Source organism: Cyclospora cayetanensis, unplaced genomic scaffold (assembly GCF_002999335.1).
Source record: "Cyclospora cayetanensis isolate NF1_C8 unplaced genomic scaffold, CcayRef3 CcayRef3_contig_21, whole genome shotgun sequence".
NCBI lineage: Eukaryota > Apicomplexa > Conoidasida > Eucoccidiorida > Eimeriidae > Cyclospora > Cyclospora cayetanensis.
The window spans coordinates 270485-298258 of record NW_020312159.1 but is presented as its reverse complement, the minus strand read 5'-3'; the positions used below and the strand labels follow the sequence as shown (position 1 = coordinate 298258).

General features: G+C 50.0%; 4 protein-coding genes across 4 annotated transcripts; 3 read left to right on the top strand and 1 right to left on the bottom strand.

Moving 5' to 3' along the window:
* The first annotated feature begins 898 nt into the window (after positions 1–898).
* On the top strand, positions 899–3659 carry LOC34624218 (calponin homology domain-containing protein DDB_G0272472). The gene is made up of 5 exons (XM_026337912.1): positions 899–1986; positions 2149–2614; positions 2884–3039; positions 3298–3394; positions 3610–3659. Exons 1-5 carry the CDS (start codon positions 899–901, stop codon positions 3657–3659), a joined length of 1857 nt encoding a protein of 618 aa, XP_026193697.1.
* A 4106-nt stretch (positions 3660–7765) lies between these two features.
* On the top strand, positions 7766–14073 carry LOC34617855 (mitochondrial proton/calcium exchanger protein). The gene is made up of 15 exons (XM_026337911.1): positions 7766–8093; positions 8875–9005; positions 9414–9544; positions 9706–9806; positions 9950–10052; positions 10223–10301; positions 10452–10516; positions 11202–11346; positions 11699–12017; positions 12170–12252; positions 12425–12666; positions 12784–12849; positions 13108–13328; positions 13502–13596; positions 13780–14073. The coding sequence occupies exons 1-15, from the start codon at positions 7766–7768 to the stop codon at positions 14071–14073; spliced, it is 2403 nt and encodes an 800-aa protein (XP_026193696.1).
* Positions 14074–14869: 796 nt separating this feature from the next.
* On the bottom strand, positions 14870–20413 carry LOC34617854. Its single transcript, XM_026337910.1, has 13 exons — positions 19574–20413; positions 19228–19513; positions 18578–19074; positions 18066–18356; positions 17575–17758; positions 17271–17323; positions 17056–17136; positions 16725–16787; positions 16499–16596; positions 16095–16203; positions 15623–15799; positions 15377–15496; positions 14870–15313 (listed from the first exon to the last, which is right to left on the bottom strand). The coding sequence occupies exons 1-13, from the start codon at positions 20411–20413 to the stop codon at positions 14870–14872; spliced, it is 3243 nt and encodes a 1080-aa protein (XP_026193695.1).
* A 5573-nt stretch (positions 20414–25986) lies between these two features.
* Positions 25987–27536, top strand: LOC34617853. Its single transcript, XM_026337909.1, has 4 exons — positions 25987–26166; positions 26221–26526; positions 26989–27084; positions 27300–27536. Exons 1-4 carry the CDS (start codon positions 25987–25989, stop codon positions 27534–27536), a joined length of 819 nt encoding a protein of 272 aa, XP_026193694.1.
* Positions 27537–27774: the final 238 nt, after the last annotated feature.

Sequence of the window (27774 nt, the reverse complement as noted above, 5' to 3'; positions counted from 1 at the left end):
TGGCCGCGGCAGCTACGTAACATCCTGTATTGTGAAGTGGCAGCAGCAGTGCCTCTTGTACACTGCACGGGCAGGACCACTAGCAGCAACAGAAGGCAAGCACCAACATAGTACTGCGTATTTACGTATCGGTAGCACGCATATTCGTATTTTTAGTTCTAATGCAGAGTTAGGGCCGACAAAACCGGCAAAGGGGCAACGTCAGCCGCAGTCATACACCACTGCCCTTCTGTGGACCAACGGTCAAATGGCGTACAAAGCTAAAGGCTGGTGGCCTATGAGGTTTCTGCAGTACACCAATTCGAAGGACGAGCTTAAAAAAGGGTACAAACTCATATAACCCAGTATGTTGCCCCTGATGTTGCTATTTCAGGGCCATCAGCTTCAGCTGGCTGCCTACGTCGATGAACAGTTTCTGCATGCTTGCTAGAATAACTGCCCTCTTCATACAAAAATAGGGGTGTCTGCGTGCCGATTTGTTTCTTTTTCATGCTTTATGCACTTTTATTGGAGCCGAATGTTCACGGAAAGTCCTTCTTCTTCATTTTTGAGTTTCACAGCGTCTAGCTGCACGTGTCGTAGCTGCGGGAAGCGACCATCCATTGCAGCTGCCTGGACTTCCTGTAGACTCCCTTTGCCCCATTGGAATTTTCAGGTTTAGCAGAAAGCTATCTCTATGGATTAGGCGTTTTGGGAAGGGGCCGTGCAGCCTCAGAATTATTGATGGCCTCGCGGTGTTTCGAGTGCAGGGCTTGAGTCTGAACCACGGTTGACGCCTCAAGTAGAGGGCTACGAGGCCTGTACTGTCAGCCCTACACTCTCAAAAGTACCGGCTACGCCCGAACTCCTGGATATAGGGCGGAAGAAACAAGGCAGAGAGCCTTCCTCCACAGAAGAAATGTCCTCCCCACCCCAGGACACTCCATTATCCCCTCCCCCAAGCCCAGCTTCTCCAGAAAGCCACGATCAGGGGCAGCAGAAGCCACCGGAGCAACGGGAGGGGCAGCAAGAGCAGCCTGAAGGAGTAAAGCTTAAGAAAGCGCACTCGGTGGAGGTGGATGTTTTCGCTGAAGAAAAGGAGCGAGCCCCCACGCCACCTACTCCTCCAGAAGAGAGATTGAGGAGGCAAGCACAAGCAACAGAAATTCTTAAAGCTCTTCAGGAGGCGGAAAAAAAGAGACAAGAGGAAGAAGAAGAGAGGAAGAGGAAGGAGAAGGAGGAAGAAGAAGAGAGGAAGAGGAAGGAGAAGGAGGAAGAAGAAGAGAGGAAGAGGAAGGAGAAGGAGGAAGAAGAAGAGAGGAAGAGGAAGGAGAAGGAGGCAGAGGAAGAGAGGCAGAGGAAGGAGAAGGAGGAAGAAGAAGAGAAGAAGAGGAAGGAGAAGGAGGAAGAAGAAGAGAGGCAGAGGAAGGAGAAGGAGGCAGAGGAAGAGAGGCAGAGGAAGGAGAAGGAGGCAGAGGAAGAGAGGCAGAGGAAGGAGAAGGAGGAAGAAGAAGAGAGGCAGAGGAAGGAGAAGGAGGAAGAAGAAGAGAGGCAGAGGAAGGAGAAGGAGGAAGAAGAAGAGAGGCAGAGGAAGGAGAAGGAGGCAGAGGAAGAGAGGCAGAGGAAGGAGAAGGAGGAAGAAGAAGAGAGGCAGAGGAAGGAGAAGGAGGAAGAAGAAGAGAGGCAGAGGAAGGAAAAGGAGGCAGAGGAAGAGAGGCAGAGGAAGGAGAAGGAGGCAGAGGAAGTTACAGCAGCACCAGCGATTGTGGTACAGCGTGCTGAGGATTCAAAGAAGGCCCTGGAGAATGCGCTACGCTTGCTTCGGGGAGATGCACAAGAGGTGGCCAGCGCATCAGAGACAGAGTCAGATACAGAGGAGGAGGTTGACGATCCCCTGCTACAACGGCTAACCCCCGAGCAAAGAGTTCTTGTATCCAAGCTCCAAGAGGTCCATGCACAGGTGGAGGAAATGGAAAAGCAGTATGAAGAAGAAGTGGAGCTTTTAAGGCAAGCCCTATACCACACGCTCGAAATGCAGCATTATGCTCCCGCCTTTCGCTGAGGCCGTGTGTCCTGCTTTCAATTCGTGGTTGCTGGCTCTCTTTCTTTCTCTCTCTCTCTATATATACATGTACAGGCCCTCGAGTTTAGCGCATGTGTGACCTTCAGGTACCAGTACGAAAAGCGGCTGATTCCGCTATACCAGAAGCGCGCTGAGCTGCTCTCATGCCCTCCAAAGCAGGCAGCAGCTGAAGCAGCGGCTGTAGCTGCCGCAGTTGCGGCAGGGGCTCCAGCGGTATCAGATTTAGCAGCAGAAGCACCGGAAGATGCGGGAGATACTGCCTCCGTGGCTACCCCAGGCCTCCCCGGCTTTTGGTTGGCAGTGCTGGAGAGGGACAGCCGCATTAGAGCGACGCTTAAGGATGGAGACAGGGCGGCGCTGCTGTACTGCCAAGATATTCGAGCCGAGAAGCGGCTGCGAAGGGAGGAGGGCTTTAAGCTCTTTTTCTTCTTTTCGGAAAACCCATTTTTCTCGAACCAAGTCCTTAGCAAAGAGTTCCTTATGCGGCCTGAAGGAGACGACCTGGTTGTCAGCAAAACCATCGGCACGGATATCCAGTGGAAAGAAGGCATGGTAAGTGTTATAAATATGCCCTAGAACTAGGGGCGATAGCGGTCACACACAGGCGGTGCACCTTAGATAACAACGTATCTTTCAGGTGTGCTTGTTTTACAATTGCTACTTTCTAAAATGATTCTCTTTATGGAACTTGTCCTCCCGCTTTTCTCCTGGCTTCCATAGGAGCAGCTGTCTAGATGGGGGGCAGCTGGATGCTTGTCACCTGTGGCAGCGTTTGTCTGCTGGAACGCCCTGCGTGCTGTGGGTACTTTTGCGTGTTCAAGGATCTGACCAAGTCGATTCGCATCAGCAAGCAGCGCAATATTCGAACGAAGGAAGTGCGGGTGTTGCAGACCATCAGCGAGGAGAAATCATTTTTCCGATTTTTCGATTTTACCGAAGTGCCTTCTCCTAAAGCCATGAAGATCATGGGCGAAGACGTCAGTCCAACACAGATCGAGCTCCCCCGTGCAGCCCACTAGCTCGAATTTTATGGTATAGACGTAGAGAAGAGCAAGGGGCAGATAGAGACAGAGCGAGGCAGAAGGGCAAGGACAGACATCGAGGCACTAGAAAGATAGAGGCAGCGATAGGGACGGGGAGCACACAGGACGACATGCGTAAGCAGAGAGGTGGGGCAAGAGGCCAGGAATATGTCATTACTGCTACCCTCTAAATGTACTGTTGCGGGCTCTCAGGATACCAGGGAGCTGTTTAAGCGGCTGAGCGCTGAGTATGACATTGCCATGATCCTTAGAGACCTCATCATTCCCAGAGCCGTCAACATCTATCTTGGTACACCTCCAATTTCCCTTTTTGGCTTATTCTACCTTTTCCTTGCTATCACCGCCCCTCCCTATTCATATTTTTGTCTGCGTCCTGTCCTCCACTTCTGCCGCCCTGGTTTGTTAGCGTTGGCGTGCCACCTCTAACCCTTGATTCAATACTCGAGAGAGGGGCTCAGCAGGCAAACGGCTTTGCCGTGTCTCACGAGTCTGAATGTCCTTCAGGCATTGAAGCAGGGGAATCGGCGAGTGAGGAGAGTAGCGAAGAAGATTAAGGGTTTGAGAAATACACTTGGACAAGCAGACGCCTGGCGGGCATGGAGGCAGACACCGGCAGAGGAGAAAGCCAGCTCGATGACTTACGTGAGGGGGGCAAAAAGGTATAGATACAGCGAAGGATTGACGGCTAAACCACCATGGGGCGTCAGTTGAGCGACGGATGTGCAATGCGTCATGAATACAGCTCCTCCTGAGCTCTACGCGTATTCCATGCACAACCCTTCGAGAGATTGCGGGGCTGGTAGTAGGCATAGTCCCAATGCCTAATCTCAGTGTGGCGCCTGGAGAAACGCCTGGAGCCAGGACGTGGGAAGGATCTTTGAAATACGCTAGAGTTTAGGGGTCAAGTGGAACCTCTTACCATGTGTGTGAGGCAGGAGATAGAGGGCCACAAGCAGGCAACGAGCGAGCTGGAAAGGCATAAAATCCTGGAATGCTTGTTTAAAAGCTAGCTTCAAAAGATTGACTAAAGCACTGCATAGCCAGTAATAGTACAAGCGAAGCGCCAGGACGAGGCAAGCATTGGTGCCACGTGTTCCCTCGTGGTACAGACGTAGTTGTCTTCTGAGTGCTGATTATTCCTGGCACGTACGCAACGTAACACATGGTCACGGTTTATGTACTGGCCAAAGGCACCACTGCAGGCACTTTGAATGGTTTCGGGAGGGGGAGAAAGGCGTTCAAATTTCGTTCTTGCAAGCTGAGGCCTTGCCTTTTAGTGGCTACACGTGCATACACACGGTTAGCCACCCTTTAGAGGTGACATTACTTGAATTCAGTTTCTCAGAAAGTCCAACAATCCAGGAGAGCTGGCAACCACATTTAAGGCTTTGAATTCCCTGCGCGTATTGAGGGGCCTAAGAGAATGGTTTACGACTTGCGGTGTTGACCCTGTCAGGGCCCACACACGCTCTGTTAAGCAACAGCTTGTTGAAACGTGATTCGGGGCCGCTATGATGAGAAGCGTGTCAGTTTGCAACACTGGGAGTTGTGTCAAACATACTTCTCACACCACCACAGCCACTGGTCTACAGATTTTTGGGTGAAGAGGCATGCCTGAAATGACATGTTGAATGTCAAACAGTGGATTTAATGCCCGGGTATCAAGCAGACCAAAGAGTGATGAGGAGTGGGAGGCTGTATGCAAAATGGGGACGGCACTACGAGCTGGTGTGTTTGACTTTCATTCTGCTGCTGTTTCTGTTGCTGTGGATGCAGCAAGGCATGGAGATGCCGCACGCTTTACCCATCCAGCGGCATTGCTCCAAAAGTCACCGCGAGGCTAGTATATTTGGTGCAATTGCTTTGCATTATGACAATCCTGGGCAACGTGCATTTTTGCAACTGTAGCTACACCCACGCTCCGTTAACTCAGGCAGGTGGAGTGCGGCTGTTCCAGATATCCAGTCCAGAAGCCTCACATGCTATTCCACATGCGTTGTTGCAGTGCCTGTAGTACAACAAGCACCAAGCGTACTGAGAACAGCGGCTCCGTGAAGTTTCTTCAGACGGATGCTATCGGCTTGCAAAAGACACGTCAACTCTAGTGCCTGCGCTGAGGATGAGCCTCCAAGATGTGGGAATGGGCTTGTGGCTTACAAGACAGTCAGCAGAATGCACACACCCTTCCAAAAGCCTTAAAGTTTAAGTGGCTTGAGACGTGGCTCCTTGCAGTTCTCCATCAGCGCTTGGAGTTTGGGCTAGGGAGTGGGGCATTTTGCAGTGACATCTAAATGCAACAAAAAGAAGCAGGTCGGTTGCATTTCCGGAGAGCGGAATCGGTGTGGGGGATAGGGCGATTGGCTTTTCTTGTTGACCACGTTTTCGGCTTCCTTGCCATGTGGGGAAGGTAGGGCTCCCTGCGTCCATGAGGTTATGGTATGCAGGGGCGTTCATTTCCACCATTACATTGGCATTGCTAGTTTCAGCGGTAACCTTGTTGCCTTTGGGGGTCCTCTGCGTGATGCGAGGGAGGGAGGCCCCCGCAAGTGCCTCCGCACGGGAGCTTTACCGCATACTCTCCGGGGGGGAGGCACAGCTTTAGGAAAGTCCATTAAAGGTTTCTAAATGAGCCCTGAATAAGCTATAGAGGGCTGCGTCTATGTTGATATAGTGTTGTGCAGAACATGCCTTTTCAACTCGTGCGTTCGGCTGCCTTTGGGAACCCAACTTTTTGGCACAACGCTAATCAATGCGCAGGCGAACTGAACCTCCATGTGGTGTCATCGGATGGCAGACCCACCTCAGATTTGCTGTCACGCAACGCTAGCAGTTTCTGACAGCTGATGCAACTTAAAACCAAAACATAACTGAACCTCGGTACCTCTTTGAAGGCGGTCTGGCAGCATTAATGGAGGGCGTCTCGCTTATGAGGCTCTCTTATTTGCTTGCTGATCGGCTTGCTTTCGTAGAGCCTAGCTTGAATGTGTTGGCCTTCGGAGTTCCGAGCTACATGATGTGAGTGCCCATAAACCAATCAAGTGTTTTGTTGGGAGCCTTTGTAGGGCTCCTCAGGAATGGGAATGTTCTCAGCTGTTCTCATCGGTTTTTCTTTGAGTTGCATGTTTGGGCAAGATGCAACGGCTCCAGCATCCAGCATACCTCAGTTTACACATGGATCCTCTTTGCAACTAATGAAGGAGCTGTGTCTACTTGCTCGTCAGCTCTCATTAAGCTCATGAGTCCAGTAAGCTATACTGGTTGGCTTTACAATCGCAGAACTAGGGCCCCACTCGGGGCCATACAACGTTTACCATAAGGTCGAGATGAGAAAATTACTGACAGAGTAGCTGCTTGCATACGTTGTGAATTTTGCCAACCAGGGGATCATATTGTGTGATACTGCGATTTTTTGACGTATTTTTTCGTTTAACCCGTTGCACTTATGCCAAAACGTGCTCTTTAGCCTGTCTTTGCATGGACCGATGAGGCAGGGCTTCAATAAAGTCCATATCGTGGGAAGTTTCACAATAAACGGTATTCGCTGCATGAACAATGTCACTCATCGTACATAATCTTTCAATAAGCAATCGATGTGAAGCACTTGCCTCGGTCAGCCCTCTGGAGCTGTACATCAATTTTTTACGACAAAAAACTCCATTGCTTGCCTCTTTTAGGGGTTGTCAAGCTTTGATTATGTGCAAAGCTACTTGCAGCCTTCCACAAACTGTGAAACGCCTCCTGGAAATGGTATGAGAACGTGTTTAGCTAAGCTGCCAATCAATTCATGCAGAATGGACCTTTTTTCTCAGAAAGCCGATATTCTTCCTTTGCCTCAGTCTGTTGGTGCCTTGTCCCTTGGGAGGGGTGACAAACGCGATCGAATACCCAAATGCTCTAAGCGCTCCGTAGAATCACCTGCATATGCGCGTCCAGTGTCTTGGAGCAAAGCCACATTCTATACGTTACCTACGTTGTGTGTTCTCTGCTAGACTAGTATGATTTGTTCATGTGAGCTCATCAAGACAGTCAGTGCTTGAGTAAATTTCAAGCAGCTGCAAATTATTACAGCGGACTGTGTAGACAACGCACGGCAGGACGCAGGCCCTATAAAAGCCTCCATTTCATGTTACCTATTCCTTTCACCGTAGCCCTGTGGAGTATGCACTTGACATGCACTGATCAGTGAAAAATGTGTAGACACGCGAACATATTAGCAACAAAGAAGCGCGTGAAAAGGGGGGGCCCCCCAGGGCCCCCCTCCTTCACAGCGGATGTCCACCGGATTCCCTGGGTCTTGGCCTACATTTCATTGTAGCTCTTTATTCCTGTGAGTGAACATTAGAAACTACGCTGTTGGATGAATAAGGCGACAGAACCAATACAAAGCCTGCGTTATTTTTGCCCATAGCGCGTATCAGCTCGCAAGCTCCCAGTGGCTGTCCCACCACCCGTCGGCGCTGGCCTCTCTAATTCCTCTGCTATGCGAGCGCATGGCCTCCGTTTTCCCTTTTTTCATGTACTATTTGAGTTGGAATAGGCCAGTCTCAAGCAGTTGCAGAGAGATCCAACGGGCTCCCCCTGACATTTCCCGAGAGCCCCCTGAGGCTCCAGCAACCACCATTTTCATTGCTTGCTAGCTTGTTTTGCATGAATTCAAGGAATGTACACAACGCATAAACAGAGAGACACTGCAGGAGGCCTTTCGGAGCCACTTCCTTCTTCCCAAGGCCCCCCCCCACAGAGTCTTTCGGGGGAGTTGGGGCAACTCCGGAGGCCCCCCCGGGCCCCTTCAGCTTCCAACAAGGCACACGCTCAGGAGCGGGAGCGTACTGTGGCATGTGCTGTCTCGAAACGTGTGCCTGAGGCCAGACAAAGGGGCCCCATGACGGCCCCTTTGTCCAGACGCGATGGGAGGAGGGCAGCGAATGAGTTTCAAGGAGAACACCGGGGAGGCCTCACCCTTCCGGAAACGCCCCTGCCCACAAGCAGCTCGTCCTCCACGGAGGGCCCCTCTCCTGCTTCTCTGCTAAAGCTGTGTGAACGCTTCAGTGAGCTGGTTGCGTCCAGCAGAGTGCGAGACGATGTGCCTGTGTGCCTCGCAGCAGGGAACTTGTCTGCGCTGAACAGCTGGTGAGGGTCTAAGCTCCACACACCCTCTGTAGCACTGCCTTTGTCGAATGGGCATGCGCTCGGCTACAAATTCATCGGCTTGCTGCTGGCCAGCTCTTTCTGTCTCTGTCTGTCTGTCTGTCTGTCTGTCTGTCTGTTTGTGTCTCTGTCTGTCTGTCTGTCTGTCTGTTTGTGTCTCTCTCTCTCTCTCTCTCTCTGTCTGTCTGTCTGTCTGTCTGTCTGTTTGTGTCTCTCTCTGTCTGTCTGTCTGTCTGTCTGTCTGTCTGTCTGTCTGTTTGTCTGTCTGTTTGTGTCTCTCTCTGTCTGTCTGTCTGTCTGTCTGTCTGTCTGTCTCTCTCTCTCTCTCTCTCTCTCTCTCTCTCTCTCTCTCTCTCTCTCTCTCTCTCTCTCTCTCTCTCTCTTTATCTCTCTCTGTCGTGCTCTCCGTGTCGCTCGCTGGGATATAACGGCTAAGACGTGCAGACTCACAGACAGTCAATTCAAGGTCAATCCATCCTGATGCCTTAGGCAGCTTCCCCGCCGCGTGCCATAAAGCAGGTTGGCAAGCGGCCGAAGGAGAAGCAGATACTTGGAGCTGCGGGTAAGGGGCTAGGAGGACTTACTGGTGTGTGTCACCGCGCGTGCTTTTTTTTGGTGCAGCGACATTACATACCTGGCGCTGGTGCTGTACAGGCTTTCGTCTATTCTTTGCGAATGTTCGAGTGTCTCATCAGCTTCTCAAGAAGAAGATCTTGGGCTATCCCCTGCGCTACAATGAACATAAGCTCCTTGTCCGTCTCAGCTAGCTTGCGCTTCGGTTCCCCGTGTTTGAAGGCGTCTCTGCTGCTTCTGTCATCCGACTTGCCTCACACCGCGCACCGCCTTCGTGGGCTCTATCCATGTGTCTGTCGTGCCTTCCTCCAGGCACTGCACGTCGTGGCGTGGCAATACAGTTCCCTGCTTCGCATGCCCGAGCAATGCATCCTTTCTGTTGCCAAGGGGTTTCTTAGAACTTTCGCCTCCTTCGTTTTTTCCTCATCGGCTGTCCTCTATCCTTGTGGCTTCGTTGGTTCATATACCCTCTGTCCTTTCTTTGTGCTCCTCCACGTGACGTGCGTTGCACGTGGTAAACAGGCATATGTTTACGGGGGCCTCTCTGTGCATGCGTATGTCGGTGTCTGTTGGTGCCGCTGCTTCAGGTTCGGACTACAGCAGACGCCCTTAAACTGATTCCGTTCTCCTTGCTCATCATCGTTCCTCTGGGAGAGCTTCTTATCCCCGTCGCGCTCCGACTCTTCCCGAACATGCTGCCTTCGACTTTCCAGCAAAAGCAAGGCTAAAAGCCCTGATACTTGAATCCCTTCATACTACGTCTTTGGAGCCTATGGGATGTAGGGGCAGCGGTGTCACCCTGCTAGGGGTGCGTTAAGGCAAAGTCAATTTTTTTTAGCGGGAATCGCTGCGAGTGACCCTGCGACTGCTGCTTTACAGGCAGGTGGATCACGCCTTTCTGAGTAGGAAACTGCAGGCAAAGCAGGAGCTTGCCGCCTTTTTTCAGGAGCTGCTGCAAGAGAGAACTCGGCATCTTATTGGTACTGCGACCCTTCATGTAGATCTCCTCGGGGATTTCATTACTCCTCATAGTGTATACTCCCTTTTCGCTGCGCGTTCGCACTGGAAACCACGCGGCTGGATCAGTGCTGCTCCTTTCTGCTCTTCTCGTGGATTCATGCAGAACAGACACCCGCTGCTGACTCTGCGGCGAAATCCAAGGCTTTGAAATCCTTTCAGCAAAAGCTTCTCAAGCCGAACACCTGTGGGGAACCTCCACTGCCCGGGTACACTCAAGTGACGCTGCGCTGTCTGTCGTTGCCGACGCTGCCACTGCATTTACTTTGGCTCTGCCGGAGCAGGGAAAGACTGCTTCACGTGGGGGCTGCAGCTCCCGCTGTGGATGCTTCCACGCGCATATGTGCCGCTCGCTACGGGTCATCTTCTTTGCATGCAGGTTGAATGAAATTCTAGAATTTTCCCGTTTATTCAAGGATGACTTTGTCATCAACAAAATGGATCTCCAGACGCTACAGGTGGATTGTGGTGCTGCTCCTCTTGCGTTTTTCTCAGAGATCGTAATATTCGCCAGTCTGCTGCTGCGGTTGTTGCTATCATGCGCCATTTGTGATTCTACTTAGCAGTCACGGGAGGCGGCGGCTCTTGACGAGTGTGTGCGCATGCAGGTTATGTGTAAGCTTCTCGGCCTGCAACCGTACAGCGTTCGTTCCCACGTGATGCTGCAACTGCGGTCAGTCCATTCATCCCTTGCAGCTGTATCTCAATGGATGCATCCTGATGTAACTCACGGACCACGCAGATATATAGTGATATAATATATCTTATTATGTAGTACTTTTATATGGGGTAATAATATCTGTTATATAGTGTACCTATTACGTTGTGTATCTTCGTCACAGTATTTATATTTATATAGTATATCTATGTAGTATATCGTTTTGACCCACGGCGGATGCGCTAGGAAAGAAGCCTCGGTGGATTTCGTTTTATTGCAGAACTAGCTATATCCATCCCCGCATGTAGTCTTCGTCCAGGAGTGTCTATGGTTGTGGTTTCCCACGCGTATAGGCATATGTTGAGGATATCTACAGCGAGGATCTGACTGTAGACAGTGCATCAAAGATGCAACTATCAACACGCGTGTAGAGGGCTTTCCACCGCCGTAGATGCCTTTTTGCAAGTTATGCGCGTATCAATCTCATGGATTCCTCTCATCATTTGGCAGTGTAGAAATTTGTTACGCATGTTCTCTTGTCTTCTTTGGCTATCCTCCAACGACAACAAGGATGCCGTTTCTGCAGCTACGAGAAGCGAGGGGAGAAGAGGAGGGCGTATCCCTCCTATTAGGAGGGGCTTTATGTGCGCTTCTCAGTGTCTCCATGGCCACGCGCGCCTTTGCTTTGGGGTGTGTTCAGGCACCATATCAACCACATACAGCGCGAAGATAGAGAGTTCTTGTGGGAAGGTGTGGACAGCTTGACGCACGAGGAGTTGGTTGAGGCATGCAGAGATCGTGGCATGAAGTTTTACGGTACCACAGACGACGCGATGCGGGAGCAGGTAGGCAGCACCAGCAGCACAGGACAGCATCGTTAGCTGGACAAGGCGTGTGCTTTCAAGGGGATGAGGGGGCCCTTTTAGGCGGTCGGTCTTGTTTCCCTTAGCTTCTTGTCTTCTTCAGTACGTTGTTGAGGCCTCTATGCTATTTGACGGCCCTCGAGGGGCATCCATCCCACTGAATGAAGGGTCACTCTGTGCCCTTCTCATAGGCTTTCCTGCATGTCTGCTGGAAAGACTCTGAAAAGGCACGGGATAGCAGGAGGGCCTTTAAGGGCGTATGTCGCAGCCAGAAAGCGTCAAAGGGAGTATGCTCTGCTTGCATCTCCTATGGGCTGCTGCGTCTGCTTTGCAGATGCGGCGATGGCTTGAAGTGTCGTCCCATAGAGATGTGCCGCCTATCTTGCTGTTATGGAGCCGCTGCGTGTCCATGATACCGGCTTCTCAATTGCAGCCTACTGCTACAACCTCGACGGTAGCAGCAAGTGCACCAGCAACTGAGGCTGCAACAGCGCCCAGCATTTCACTGGCTGCGGTTGCGGGACAGCGCGCTGCACCCGAAACGGCGGAGCAGCAGAAATCGGAAGAAGCAGCAGCAGCTGCAGCAGAAGGAGAGATGCCTGCTGCTGCCGCAGCAGATGGTGAGCCTGAGACAGACAAGCTGCGCAAAGCAGGTATGACGCAGCAGTGACGCCGAAAAAGCATGCATGCAACATGTTTCCGCCTGCATAAAGGACTTTGCCACGAGATCTCAAAACTCCGAGACTTCGTAGACACACTCCAGAGCACAAGAGCGCCTCCCGCGCGCTTTGTTTGTTCGGTGCAGCGAGCCTTGAGGCGATGACAAAGCAGGTTGAGCTTCTGCGAGAAGAAGAAGAATCGCTCAGGCATAGCATTTCTCTGCTGCAGGTCCTGTGGCTGGTGCTGCTGATGCTGCATTCGCACGCCGCGGGGCCTTTTGGGTGCCCGCTGTACATTCTTCTGAACCATGCACGATTCTGCTGGGGGCTTGTGTACTCCGAAGGTGACCGCCTTCGTGCTCTTCCGCGACTGAAACGCGTTGTATGGGCATCCATATTAGGGTCTAGCCTTTTCCCCAGGTGCTCTTCTTTGTCTGCAGGAGGAGCGGGCGCAGCAGAAGCAAATGCAGAAGCTTCATGCGCATCCCAGAGACGACGCCGATGCAGGAGAGTGCCGAGATACGGACTCTGCTCAGGTACAAGAGTCGGAGGAAGGTGTCCAGGGGGGGCCCCTGGCAGACAAAGGGGTCCAAGGAGGGCCCTCTGCGGAAGCTGAAGATGACGCCACGGGGTCTGCGGAAGAGTGAGTGGTTTTATTGAAGGCCTAGCGTTTACAGTTTGCGGTAGGGGGAGTGAAATTCGCAGTTTGCTGCCCTACATATGTACAGAGAGAGAGATGTTGTGTGCTGCCCTTTTGCAGGCGTGAACCTCGGGATATCGAAACCGAGCTCCGGTTGCTGCGGAAACTGACGGATATACAGCATGAGTCCGTCGTTGAGTGTCTATGCTTTGTTTTTCCAACTGTAGCATATGTGTATCTCAGGTAGCCCGGTCGTTACCACGGTGACGTTGGTTCTCCACCCTTCTTACTCCATCGGATTCCTCTACTCCTTTCTTCCTGTTATTTTCCACTCTGCTGTTTTTATGTCCGCCGCTTGGGCCTCTCGAGGTTCTGCAGCAATTTGCATCTCGTTTTTGGATGCTCCGCCGTCAGTCGAGTGCCTTCACGGGATGTGTGTTGCAGGCACGAGGAGAGGCAATTTCACATGTTTAATCAAGTTCAAATGGCCCTGGAGGCACTCAAAAGCAAGCTGGCTTCTCAACTCAGGGGCGTTGAAGTCGCGGAAGGAACGGCACAAGCAAATGCAGCGGACGTAGCAGCAGCCGAAGAGTTGAAGCCGAATCCCCAGGAGGTCCTTAAACAACAAGCAGCGGAATTGTTACACGATGAACTTCATGAGCTCGGTAAAAATGAATCCCTTGTCTGAATGTGCTTGTAGTTTGCAGTACAAGGACCGAAGAAACGGGTGGAGACGATCACACGCTAAATGGATTCGGACCACACCTGTAGAAGGGGGATACAGGAGCCGCGTGCTTCCGTGATTACTTACATCCCTCCCGTTGTGATGCTTTTGCAGACTTGCGTATGGCACTGCTAGCCCAGGAGTTCGCGGATGACGCGAAGGAGCTCGAGCACTTCATGGCTGATGCACGCATGCCTGAAGAGGGAATGGTAAGTGGGCAAGTACACAGCACCGACATGTAGCATGGTGCTACCTTCCACTGACTCCCTCATCGAGACCTCTTGCCCAACAGTGCTACACCTACCCTTCCTTCCCACTAACTCTCTTTGTGCGGAACCAAAGTATACCATTTCTATGTTCTATACTGCATCCCGCCGTCTCCAGATGCGTAGTTGGCGTCATCAAGAGCTAAGAACGCCGCGTGTGCCCTTCATATATACCCGGAGAAATTTAGCTCTTGTAACTCCATGCCCAAGCCTCTGCCTCGTGTCTGCTGCTGTGTGCAATTTCGCTACGCCAACCAAGATTTCTGGTCATGGGTAGCGTATGTTTTTGCTGCCGCTGCTCCGCAGACGCAACCCAACACCGAGGGGGAGCCCTCGGAGGGGCAAGCACCCTTGTCGGAGGATGCCTCTTTTTCCAAGGACGTCGCAGATACGCAAAGTCCTCAAAGCCAGTCAAAGTAAAATGATGGGAGGCTCTACCCATAACGCCCGTAACAGGAGGCTGGGGGCTGCAGTTGCGGGTTTTGAGGCCCTACTCACACTTTCACGGCCAAAAGCCGTATGCTACCAAGTGTCCTAGCTACTCTACCTGCCATGTGCGGCTTGCCATGCCTGGGAAAAGGAAGAAACCGTGTATGGTCTTCCAGCACACCAAGGGGCACAGCGGTCTTGGGGAGGGCCGTAGTCCCCTGTAGAGAAACCGCTGCAGGCCCTCTAGGACTCCTACGGCAGGAGATAGTCGAGTGGCAGCGAAGTGTTTTTGGCGTTTTTTGAGAGACGTCTTGAAGAGAGGCGGCGCCATATCTGTATAAGCAAAACCGGGTGTCTCTACTACGTAATTCGTACCCGTATCTCCTCATCAGATAGCAAGGGTCTCTCCTGTCATCTCTTTTCTTTCTCCTCATGCCCTGTCACCCTCCCCTGCCCCGGCCACGAAGGCCATCTCATTGATAAATTGCGCTGTCTAGGTCCTGCTCTCCGGTGGAGGCGCCTGTTGCCCGCCATGCACACACGGAACCCCGGCACACTTTGCACGTATGCGGGAAGCAACTGGACATCTTGAAATACGATCCTGCGGGCACTCCCCTGGGTCGCATCTGTCCTCTGTGTACACCCTTCCCCCCGTTACAAGACAAAGAACTACTAGTCCGAATCGCTGCCTGATTTGCTGCTTCGCGCGGCATGCGGCCCGAACAGGCGGCAGCGTTGGCAGCCATAGCGCAGGTGTGCATGCACATGCACCCCGGTGTACACCACTCTACGAGCCGTTGGGTTCGCCCTTCGTTGCAAAAGTTATACACTTTGAGAGTACAGTCAGGGGGCTCCAGATGGCAATACAACCCACAAGGCCTCTCCCTTCTCCCCCCCTTCGACTACTTCCTCGCACATAAGCCGAGAATACTGGGAGCGTCTTCCTACGCCATATCGTGTGTACCCAAGCATATGGGAGTGGTGAAATAGAACATAAAGATTCAGCAAAATGTGTATCGATTCCTATTGGGAAACCAGCTAAGCTGGAGCGTCCTCTGCTTGCTAAGCGCCTTGCTGGCTGTCCGCTTTGTAAAAACAAATCGCCAAGCCTGGACCCCGCCATGTACGTTCCAGAACATCCCATAACAAGAGGGCCTCCACTTTGCCCATATGAGAATCTGGACCTCTTATCGTACGTTTCTGGCTGCGGCACCTTCTGTGATTCTTTGCTCTGTACCCAAGTTTTTGCCGATAGGTCATTTCATGTGTCAGATGTTCCTGGGCGATGTCCTGCTTCTCGGTGTGACAAATTCTCTTCCGCTTCGTTTTTATCTCCCTGTTCACGTATTTCGTCGTTCTTCCCCCTCTCTCCAGCAAGATGAGGGTTTACACTTGCACCTGCATTTGTCTCATTCTTAAGGGTCGTTTTGGCCTCTTCCGTTCCGTTACCTTCGCCTTCATTGTTTTCGTCTTCTTGGGAGGGGATTGGTACGGGGAGAGGTCTAACCTCCCTACTGACTTCTGCTGCTTCTCGTTGGGCAGCAGCAGCAGCAGCCTCTGCCTCCTTTTGGCTTATTTGCTTCTGCACATGAGTTATATCTTGGACTAAAACTGTTCCAATTTCATCAACACCCAGGACGATGACTTCCCCCTTGGGACTTCTTGGGGGAATCCAATACTGCAGCATGCATAACTTATATTCCCCCGGTGAGCGAATCTGAAACCATAGCACGGAGCACAACGAGCAGAGTTTTACCGTACGTGGCGATCATACATCCAAGGGGTGAGGGAAAGTAAAACTAGTGGAATGCAAAGGAGGCAAAAGTGATGGAGCTTAATTGTAGCCATAACAGGCTCGGCGTTATCTTCATGGATTTGCAGGGGGCTTTTTCCCTTGACGCGTTCATAAAGTACACATAATATTCACTATTATCTATCGCTCTAAGCACAAATATTCATCCACATGCTCATGTAAATCATATTTTGCACTTGTTTACTGTACAATCCCGTACTTGAATGTTCTCGAAGATAACCCCATTCTCCAGAACTCGGGGGGGTGGTGAATTTTCCGCATTCTGAGAATCCTTCACTGCGGATAAGACCGACTGTGCATCTGCAGGGCTGCGAATAAACAAATACGCCCACTGTTGTGTAGACTGCTCGACTGTGCAAACGATTACTTGCAGGGAACAATGCAACAAAAAGAAGCATTTCAATGAAAAATGATTGGCGAAATAAGAGGCAGACTACGTCATTGGATTAGAAAAACGAGATCAGTCGAGCGTGCTTGGGGTGTAATCACGAATGTGAAGAGAGAACAGAGCGACCCCCAGACGAATTTGCCCATGCACCTCATTTGCGCTTCCATGACTGCTCGTGGCACATTTCAAATCTGGCTGCCATCTGTGTCTTTTACCTGCACTCTGTTTTCCTGTGTACAGCCATAAGTTTAAGACAGCTGTGCATATTGTTCCCTTTAATGAATAGCGCTTGTGGAAGAGGGTCGTTTGCTGGCTGCGAGTCAAACATGCAAGACACAAAACCAGTGGAACACAAAGGTCTTCATTCTTAATAGTGTTAACGCCACTTCTAGGAGCTGTGATCCAGTAATTTTGGCTGGGATAATTTTATTGAGTGCTCACTGAATTTAAGAGCTCATATTTTCGTCCGCGTACGGGAGCCGCCATTGCGCAGCGCGTATAACCCTTAGCAGTGCAGAGGCAGGAGACACAACTTTAGTTCACAGATTAAGGCGACAGCGCTCTAATGCGCTGTACATTTCGGGATCATTCTACCTATTCAATTGTGCGTTGTCTCTGCTTGTACCCATCGATTTGCTGCTTTATTTTGCTTCAAGGCTACCCTTTATCTGGAGACTCCTTCCCCTTTTGTCACCACTGCCTCCTCTTAGGCCAAACAGGATGACCAGGTAGCACAGATTCGTTTCTGAGTGCCTTTTGTGGGGGTACCAACATCTGGGCAGGTTGCAGTCCTGTCATCGAGGAACGGCGCACAAGTCCTAAAGCCTCCGCCACCAGCCACCAGATCATATCGCTGAGCCACTCAGGCATGCAGCATAAGTCAGCATGATATACAGGAGGGCGACGGAAAGGGTAAGTTGCTCTTGATGACGCTGCTCTAAAAGCTCACACTTCCCTAAGTAGGGCTTATAGAGCTCTCCAGCTTACGAAGCAATGCGTGGGAAAGGTGGGTTTGTTGTCGCAGGTCTTTGGTGCACACTCTGTGGCGACACAAGCAATGCTTGGTGCTGAATTTCGCTAGGTTCTGATCTGCACTCAACTTGCATCGATTCTCGCGAGCATATACTCTAGTAACTTGGAGCCTTTATCACCCATATGACAGAAGGAACGGCGTAAACGCCCTCGCCTTAAAGACAGTTCAGGGAGCCTAAGAGGTATTCGATTACTCGGATATATGAATGGGAGTTAATAAACTTTATTTCAATGGATTAAGAGATATTGAAGGTCTCACCAACAGGGCAATCAAGGGCAGAGATCCCAGTTTTCTTCGCAAGGCTTCCCTGGGTCTTTCTTTCTTCACCGGACACTGCCAGAGGAAGCTCCTGAGGGCGCAATACTCGGTTGTCCGTTTCTTTGAGGAACTGTTTATTTACCAATGCACTTTCAAGCGCCAGCTGCTTCAAGGTATTTTGAATCTGTAAAAACATAAACCGGAAGGGCCCGATGCGAGGAGGCAAGCTGGGAAGGCAAGCCAAGGCTACAAATTAAACGTCCGCGCCTTTGAACCACCACAAACAACGATGGAAACGCTTGAAGAAGGTAACAAAGCATGACCGGAACAGAAAACGCATTCCCTCGAGCGTCATCAACTGTCCTGAGCCCAGGGGATGCCCACCTCCCAGCGACAAAAGATGCAACATTGTGATTCTGTGCTTCAGAATTCCACCTAACAGCCCTCCATGTGTTTTTCCTAGCGCAAATGTGTGTGTATGTTGTTCTTACGTCTGTGAGCTTGTTCCAGGCACTGGATACGGCGGACTGCATAAGAACCTGGATGTGTTTTAGGAGATTTAGGTGCGCAATCTCCTTCTGCTTTATGGCCATTTCCCTTTGTTTCAATTCGCGCTGCACACGCAGATGCATTGTAAGGCTTTGAGCCGTCTTGGTTGCTTTCTCCAGCTGCCTGTGCTGCTCCTCGTCCTGCACGCTCATCGATGAAGTGCCAGAAGGAAGCTGGACGCTCTTCCGTGGGCCGCCTTCTCCCAACATGTGCAGCTTCAGTAGGGCTTCTTGCTAATGTACAAACAAACAGATTAACCACAGATGCCTTAAGCAGTGAGAGCACAAGAATTAGTTGCAACAAAATGCGTCCAGCTATTCGTAGCCAGAAGGAGAAGCAAACGCGTCAAATCAAACAGCGTACTCTGGGGAGTTTACGATTACCAAAAACAACATCTAAAGTGATTAAATACTGCAGCACCCACTGCAGTATGTTAAACTTGAATAGCTCGTACCTCCATTCGCTGCATGTTTGCCAATTTCGTGGCCTTTTCTGCCACCTCCTTGTTGTGTACGTGCTGCTCCTCTTCCTTTTCCTTTTCTGTCTTCTCGGGTGGTGCAGTGACAGCTTTTGTTGCCTTTGCTGTGGCATCATGTCTACTCTGCTGTTCGTCAGCACGCTTTGCCTCTGCTGCTATTTTGCCGTTCGAAACCTTGCTCTCCGTTGCACTATGCACATCCTCTTCCGCCTTTGTCTCTGCTCCTTGCGCTGAATTATTGCTTTTGTTTGGCGTTTTGTCCTCCTTTTCCGTTGCGGAGGCGTCGTTGTGTGATGAAATGGAACCCTCATTGTGGGATCCTCTATTCTCCTTGGGGAAAGGAGCTTCTTCACGCACGCTAGTGCCATGCAAAGAATCATGCTCTGCAGAAGCCTTGCTGCTTTCCTCATCTTTGGCTGTTCCTTCCGCAGCCTCTTTGCTGCTACCAGCTGACTCCTGCGAATCCTTTTGTTCTGCAGAAGCCTTGCTGCTTTCCTCTTCTTTGGCTGTTCCTTCCGCAGCCTCTTTGCTGCTACCAGCTGCCTCCTGCGAGTCCTTTTGCTCTGCAGAAGCCTTGCTGCTTTCCTCTTCTTTGGCTGTTCCTTCCGCAGCCTCTTTGCTGCTACCAGCTGCCTCCTGAGAGCTCTTGTTATTTTGGCTTTCTTCGGCGCCGCTTGCTTTTGTACTATTTCCTTCCTGCCTGGACTCCGGTTTTCCTGTTTTGGGTTCTTCACTGGATTGTGGCTCTGCTTCGCTGCCCTCCTCCTCTTCCGCTTCATCTTCCTCGCTCTTACTCTCCTTGGCTGTCTCTCCGTCAGCTTTTCCTGCTGTAGTAGAAGTGGATTCCACTAAGGAAGTTGCAGGTGCCTCCATGGCTGCTGTCCGGGATTCACTCTTGAGTGCTCCTTCATTCTTTTCAGCCACATTTCGAAGTTTATTTCCTACGCGCATATCATTTTTATTATCCAGCACCTCGTCATCATCGAGGTCCTGAGTATTTTCAAAAAATTCAGCCAGTACTGGCAAGTGTTGCTGAATACGAGGAAAATGAAAGTTAGCTGGCAGTTTTAGCTCCGTTGTATCTTCGTTTGTGTCGTCTGCTTTGTCTGTCACCTCGCCAACTGCCTCGTCTTTCTCGATTTCTCTATGTCTATCATTCGATGCTTCTGACTCCCCTTCTGCGTTTACTCTCTTTAACTGAAGCCATGCACCGGCCTTCGGAAAGCCAGTTGCCGCGCTACGCTGCGTTGCCTCTTTCACCTGGTTTTGCTCTTCTAGCAGAGACGGCGTTGTATCTGTTGGCTTTGTTCCGTCTGCAGCCTCATCCGGGGTTCTATGAAGGTGAACTTTTGCGAGAAGCTGCTTCTTAAAGCTGTCGGTGCTCAAAACCTGCGCTGCGGAGAAGGGATCAACAACCGAACCAGCCACAGTGGGTTTGCCATCACCACCACCCTTCACAGCTCCTCGCGCCTCCTCCACTTCCGCATTTGGCTCAGTTGACTTTTTCAATGATGTGAGTTGAAGCAAAGAGAATCCCACTCCGTTGTGTCGCGAAGGCCACGTGTCTCGCGCCTGGCAGTGTGCCTGCCCCACCCAGGCAAGGACTCCAAGCAGCGCGCAGCATACAAGTTGCCTCATCACTCGCTTCCATCCTCTGTGAGAAGCGAGAGGCAAAAGCCTCGATGGAAGCGGGGAGCCCTTAATGGAAAGGCGAGTTTGCGTCGCAGTCGCCTGTTCGCAGTGGGAAACAAGGAACCCCCCACGGGGGACCCCACTCCCTCCATTGGTTTGTGAAAGAGCATGCAAGAGCATTGCGTTTCACTCCTAGGACAAGGAAAAGTTGTCCCGAGTCATCGTAATGTCTAAGGCACACGTAATCAAACAGGACTAGTGGAGATCCCGATACCTATGCCTGGAATTCCACGGAATATCACCTAGCAGTACTGAATGCGGCGAACTGCAAGCACCCTAGCAAGGACGCGAATTTAAAAAGAGGGAGAAGCCAGGCACACAGTCTGCAGGGGCTTCTTTTATCGGGGTCTTCTGTAGGGCCTCGTTTTCGACCGCTGGAGCAGCAGGCGGCAGAAAGGCCGAAAATGGCCTAAGACAACACTTCAACAGGCCCAATACAGTCGATATGATTAGAAGGTCATGCGAGAAGCAAACGTAGCCTCAACGACAGAAGTGGACCTTTCCATTCTCCCACTTAGGCCCATAAGCAACTGCCACACAGCAGTCGTCAGCGGCCGCTGGCGTCTGTGCCTTGCCTCTAGTAATTCGTGCTGAAGTAATCTGCACCGAAGGTTTTTGAAAACGTGGTAAAATTCAGTCATTATGTACAAATTCATTACTCAGGCCCTCAATGTGGGACAATGTGAACGGCTCCATGAGGACTGGGGCCGATAGTGTGAAGATGTAGGTCCAGCGGTCTTTTCGAGCACTTGTCCACCGCCGAAGTTTACGACTACTGTGTCTAGATGGCTCTGTATTTTTTGGTCTCTGAATCATATCTTTCTTGTTGCCTCTTCTTTGCGCTTAGTTGCCCGATAGTATGCCTTGTGTCAGCCTGCACGCTCCGGCGCTACGGCCTCACCAGTGGTTGGAACATATGCACATGCTCAGAAGGAAAATTGTATCTACAGTGCCTGCTAATATGTAAGTGAACTAATCTCAAAGCTAGATAAATGCATAGAGTGAAGCTCGCGGACTCCGTAGACCAAAGCAGTAGAATAAATCTGTCGGCGCTTGTTTGGGGGGCGCTGCGGACCGGGAGTGGGGGCCAGCGACAACGAAAAAACGTGACAAAGCTCCTTCTTCCGTATGCCCCAAAACAGGGCATTAATAACAATCTGTAGGACATGGATCCCTACGGTATAACTTGGTAGAAGGTTTTAGAGTGCAGCACGCAAGTTCCGCGTTGGCATTAGCACCATAGTAGTTTAGCTAGTGAAGAAAAATAGAATTTTTACGTTGTGGTTTGGCTGTTCTCATCCACGCTTTTCTTAGCGATATCAGTCTTCTAATTCAAGAATGCAAGCGCCGTGCCTTGGCCTCGTGACAATGCACAAACACCCGGCCACATCAGAGGGTGCAAATACTCACACCCCGCCTCTGCTGCCTCACTAAAGCCTAAACTCTGTAAAATACGCGCGAACGAGCCCAGGTCCTTACGGTAACAAAGGCATAAAACCATTCTTTGTGACTTTGATGAGATTTTTGGGATTAGGGTCTGCGTATAAAGCTTTCAGGGGGGGAGCAGGATAGACAGTGAAATATGCACTCTCCTGCGCTGGGATACTGCTGCTTAGCATACCAGCTAGATAGTGGCACCGCATCTAAGAAAAAGATGGGAGATACAGCAGAAGCAGAGAAGGGAGAGCACTCAGGAAATCGTGACGGAGCAACACAAGGAACGGGCGAAGATAGCACCTGTATTCGCCAATACAAAAAACTTAACAAGGGATTAATAAGCACAGGTAGTTCCCTCAATATAGAGGTACAGAAAAATATTTGAATGCTCATGTCCATTGTGGGAAAATTCACATTTAAACTGTCTCGGGCATACTTCTCTCAGGGGCGATGTCGTTGTGCCTGGCATTGAAAATATGCCACTAACAAAGAAATATGTATTACCAATTGCTCTTTTTAAACCTATTATAAATTTTCTTCTCTATGTTCGTGCTGCTTTCGGTTCTTCTCGCTTGTTGCCTGTGCTTTCAGCTAAAATATCCACCTCCTAGAGGAAAAAATGGTGATCCAGTGTTTAGAGGACAAAGTACCAGATGCTTCAAGGTGTACAACTCCTGTAGCTATTTTGCTGCTGGGGTGCCACTTTCAATTCAAGAGCTCGAGGAGTTCCTCATTTTGAAATTAACATGGACAGAGTTTGCAGATTACCCCGGAGGAAAAATGGGGAAGCCCAACGTAAATTAACATGTGCGGCAAATCCACGTAACGAACATGAGAAAGCACTTCAAGACTCTCAGTAGATTCTGGTATAGGGAGTCTGAATTTGGCAATTGCTGAAGTACAAGTCAACCATGCACCGCAGAAGCGACTAATAGCTATATAGAGGGGAGTTGAGACTACCAAATGTTTGCAGCAGTCACTGTAAACCTGGTAATCGTGATAGAATATAAATGCACTGGACACGAATCTGTTATTAGAAGGCTCTTATTTGCATGTGCTTCGTGAGTCATCGGAATGCATTAAAGAGCGGATTCTAATGAGGCCACGCAAAATGTTTACGTTATTATTCGATGTGCTGCATGCCGAATATTTTGCCACTGCAGCATGCTACAACAATGTCGGGCACTTGTGCAACTCTGGGGCATTTTAAAGCCTGTTGGGAAAGAGCAGAGTACTCGACTGTCCAAGAAAACTAGATGCATAAATCATGACTTTAGAAAGCATTAGTGGCCCTCAGCCGTTGGTTTTATAAAAAGCAGCTGCCACCCTCCGACACCCCCAGAGGCAGAACATCTGCAGGCTTCATGCACAACCCTCATACAAAATGAGCCAAGGCAACGTAGCAGCTTCTGTGTAGCGTTTTACATCTGTCTTTCTCAGGAAGTTTCTTAGCCTCTCTTCAAAATCTAGGAGGGGGAAATTTTATAGTGCAGTTGAGAAAATGAGTTTTCTTTTCAGCCCCCAACTACCTCATCCCACAGAATTCCCACATCAGGTAAGAGGGGAAACCTGGCCTGTATGTTGCTGTTCTCTATTTTCCGTGGAGTATTTGCACATGCCAGCTTCGAGCGTAGGTACCCAACATACTGTAATGGCTTAGCTACAGTTCAGCACCCGTATACTTCACAGGTTGAACTCACATAGCTGCTGCAGAGCAGTGTCCATCCAAATTAATAAGAATCAACGTCGTGTGCCTGTAAGCTAGGTGCAATGCCCAACTAGCTGTGAGTAATCGTAGTGCGCAGAGGGTGCAAAAGAGCGGCCCCCAGTTCTCCCTCTAACCTCACGCCAGAACCCTAGGGTTCGAGGCATGGATGAGGGTCATTATTAAAAAAGGACACTCAGTAACTTTTAACCGAGTACTGTATTGAAGCTGGGGAGACGTGCACTCATGCACACCCTAAGTTGGGTGCCATCTATACGGTAATATGTAACCTAGTTCACACTGCTCTGCAATAAACAAAGTACAAACAGAATTAAGCCATGCAATCAGCATTTAACTAAAGCCTAAAAGTATAATTATTACACCAGACACTGCGTGCACGCTGCATTACCCGTTATACAAAACACGGGAAAAGTCAATGATTTAGATTCAGGTTTGATTCCATGCAAATTGATTTCAAATGGGCAATAGATACGCGGCACAAGTATATTTTGACGTTTTGTATGGTGGAGGTACGCTACAATAAGTGCTCGGCGATTGAGGGTACAGCTTCTCTATTTTATGTTTCCATAGGAAGACGCTCGGCTCCAGACTAAATGTAGCTTAATCTGACATTTTTCTATACTACCAAAAGCGTTTCCTCCTTCCCCTCACCCCTCTGGGTTCGACAAAAGAAGAGGTACGCAGCTAGGGTTCACGTCGATGCACCCTTTACAAACATGCACTCTGAGAATTCAAAACTAGTCGCACAGCATTTAGTGCCTACACACAACATTGTGTCGTACTGTTTCAAGCCAACACCACTATTGCGGGCCAAGTAACACTCGGACACCTTTTAATACACTAGTTATATTTAACCAAAACCTATTTTGAAATTTGCCAATGGCTTTGTATGTTCGTACATATTCATTGTTGCAGAGCAGCGTCAAATTGAAACTGGACACAACAATGCGCATTGCTTGTGTGGGCGCTCAATACTATATGCAAGTATCTGTGAGTGCTCGGAGTGCTTAAAGCATCCACGTGCGCACGCCTTGCTGCCGCTATCCTCTCATGCCGGGAGCTATCAGAGTTATAGACAGGGGAGGAAGATCTGTTGAAAAGCACTCGACTACTGCTCATCAGGTTTGTATTGAGTCTGCAATTACGCAGATCCCTACGGAGGTCTTAAATGCATATGTTTCAGCTAGTGAACAACCAGTAAGCTATGCAAAGAGCCAGACAAGCCTAATATTTTATGTAAGCTTTTAATAAAGCACTACGAGTGCAGTGGAAAGGGCAGAAGTGTACTATAGCCCACTGCGGGTAACGTGTTTCTGGTACGATCTATCGGTGCTAGACTGTTGGAGCACACAAAACGGGGTTGCTGCATTCGGTGTAGCCCTGCTTCCACGGTAGTGTTGAAAGTCATGTCTCTGCCAGAGTCAACGGGAAGCTTGTTATGACAGGAGAAATAACAAAGCACTGAGATTTTTCAAATTTTCCATGGAATCTGGACAATGTTGTACAAATTTGGGAAAAGCAAACACGCTGGGGATGATAGTAGTTCTGAATAGCAGACAATGGTGCCCTTTAGCTGTGTTTGTATGTGCATTTTGGATGTGCTTGTTACCCGATTCCTAAATGATTTTGCTTACACCATCCACCGACGTCTCGTCTTCCTTTTTTTGGAAGAAATTATTGACTCGATCATTTTAGTGACACCGTGAAACTAATACTTTCAAGTATAATGATGCCTTGCTGTTTAATTTCACCGCTGCAAAGTTTGGGCGCGAAGATGTTTCTGCCGACCGCCTGGCTGGTCCATGGTATAGAGCTCATGAATATCATCAAAGGTACGGCTTTTTGCTGCCAAGAGATCAATATATCATCACTGCTAACGAATGAGACCACGTCAGTCGCATGGTGGCACATTTACGCTGATTTGCATGCGGTGGTTCCCTGGTCCCTGGTCTGCGAGTTTTTATGTTGGCTGTGCTCCTCATTGTAGAGCTTGCTACCGAACTGTTTCGGACTGAATAGAATCAATAACAGCAAAAGACTTATGAATATATTTAGCCTACACACTTACCTGTTTCCTCCTGCTCTCCTTCGTGTGGCGCCCCCGTTGCGGTAGCCATAGCAGTAAGAGCAGCGCTTGATTTTGCGGTCGGTCTGAAGGAAAAAGGCTTCATCCCTCCTTTTCCTTTAATAGGTGTTTCATGTCATCCCCCATTGTAAGCAGAAGCCAAGCTTTTCTGCAGATCAGCACATCCCGTGTATGCTTTGTCCCACACGGGTGTTCTTTTTAGGCCACCTCCGGGTATGTTCCCCGATTATGTGCTTGGATTCCTTTCTCCAATAATTTGGCTCAGCTCTAAGGCCCCTCTTTTCCGAAGCACCGTCGGTTCACCCCACACATTTGGCCGGGCTCTCCTGGTCCCTTCTCTGCCGCTTGCTACAGCAGCAACGCCAAGAGTATGGTACAGAACAGTATCAGAACCTCCTCTCTTTGTGTTGCGCAACGTTCAGCCCCCCTTAACCCAACTCTATAATGGGACTTGAATCTCTTGAACGCCTCCAGCAAGTGGAGTTTTCAGATATTCGAGAGGCCCTAGACTTAGGCGATTGCTTTGCCCTCAATGCTCGGCAACCTTCCCTCCACCTCCACAGCCGCTCTGAATCTGCGACTTCCCCAGCAGCTTTTGAAAAGGAACCTGAAGCAGGAGCAGCAGCAGCTTCTGATTCAACGGCAACAATAGGAGGTGCAGCCACCAACAAGCAGCAGGGGGCAAAGGATGGAGAGCAGCCTGCTACAGCGAACATGGATAAAACGTCGAAGGAAACTGCAGAGGCAAACTGTGAAAAGGAAAGGTCGCTGGGGGAGGATGTTAAAAAGAGTGAAGTCGCTGGAAACGCATCCTGCAGTCGGCCATCTACGGTATTGCCCTTTGGAGTAGGAGCGTCAGCAAAAAAAGGCTCCGAAATTGCAACATTGCATCAAATCCTACGGATGAAGGAATCTAACCTCGCGCTCGTGTCCGACGTAGATGAACAGCTGCTTCTCAACATCAGTTTCAAACAGCCCATTCGGGTTAGTGAATTCCAGCTTTTATTCATTCGCATCCGACACGTGGTATATTCAGTAGTGTTTCAAGTCACATGGATGTATGAGGGACTGTTGAGTCCCTTAGGGCATGCACTCGCCATTGTGCATGTAGCCAGTCTTGCTACTGTCCATGTCCCTTGCTGGTGCTTTTTTGCTGTTATGGTGACGCCGATTGATAGAGACTCAAGCTTCTTCCTTTCCCCGAGTCTTTTCGTCCCGTTATATTTTAACTGCGAATATTAGAAAAGCTCAGCACGCTAAGTAAACGTTTAGCCGAAATAACTGAGTCTTTGGGGGCGCCAGACAAGTGCGCTTTTGCAGTGGAGCCATAATTAACAGACGGGGCCAGAGCTGCAGCATCGCACGACCTCGTATAGTGAAGTACAGGTTTTATGTGAGTGCCTTATTTCACTTTAGGGGTGGGGTTCTCCTCAAATGTGTGTACAGCTAGCGGCATTTTCTGTTCTGGCCTCCACTGCACCCGCGGGATTCCGAACTGACGAAGACGATGGGGACTCGGTGTCTGCACCCAGGCTGGTCAAAGTGAGGCTCACACTTTATTTGATGTTGGCACTGGAGGACATGCTATCATCCCTCTAATAATGGGCTGAGGGGGACCACTAGATAGCAACTGTACGGTGTGGTGTTCCATATATCGGAAAATACCACTGCAAGTACGGGATACAGCCTGCACTGCCGAACAAGTTTCCACTGCCGAACAATTTTCATCTGTGCAGCTGCCTATTTGTTGTGCCTAGGTCTATTGTAACAAAAACACTCTAAATTTCTGCGGAGTGGTGGATGAGGCTTGTGCCTTTTCTGTGCTGCTTACCCCTGAGGATGTCCAGAAGGAGAGGCGGGTAACTCTTCCAGGTAGCAAATTTCACATGTGTTCGTCCGCTCAGTTCTTCTTGCAGGAAAATCAAGCTGGGACCGCATACACTTTTTTGAATAGAGTGAGATTCTACGGCGTTGTTCATAAGCGTTACTCCTAGCGGTTTTCTGTTTATCTATGATATACGTGCTCCCCGTAAATGTGCACTTCCACCCTTTGAGGGCAAACTGATCCTTTTAATCAGCTTTCTGCAAGGCAAACTCTTGAGCCGCTCAGCACTATAATGCTGATCAACTTTGGCAGGAGGGAGGACAGCAATTGCATTGGCCTCCACCAATTTGTATATGGTGCCTCCAACTTGCAAAGTTATCCGGACTGTTGGCACAGCGATGTTATTC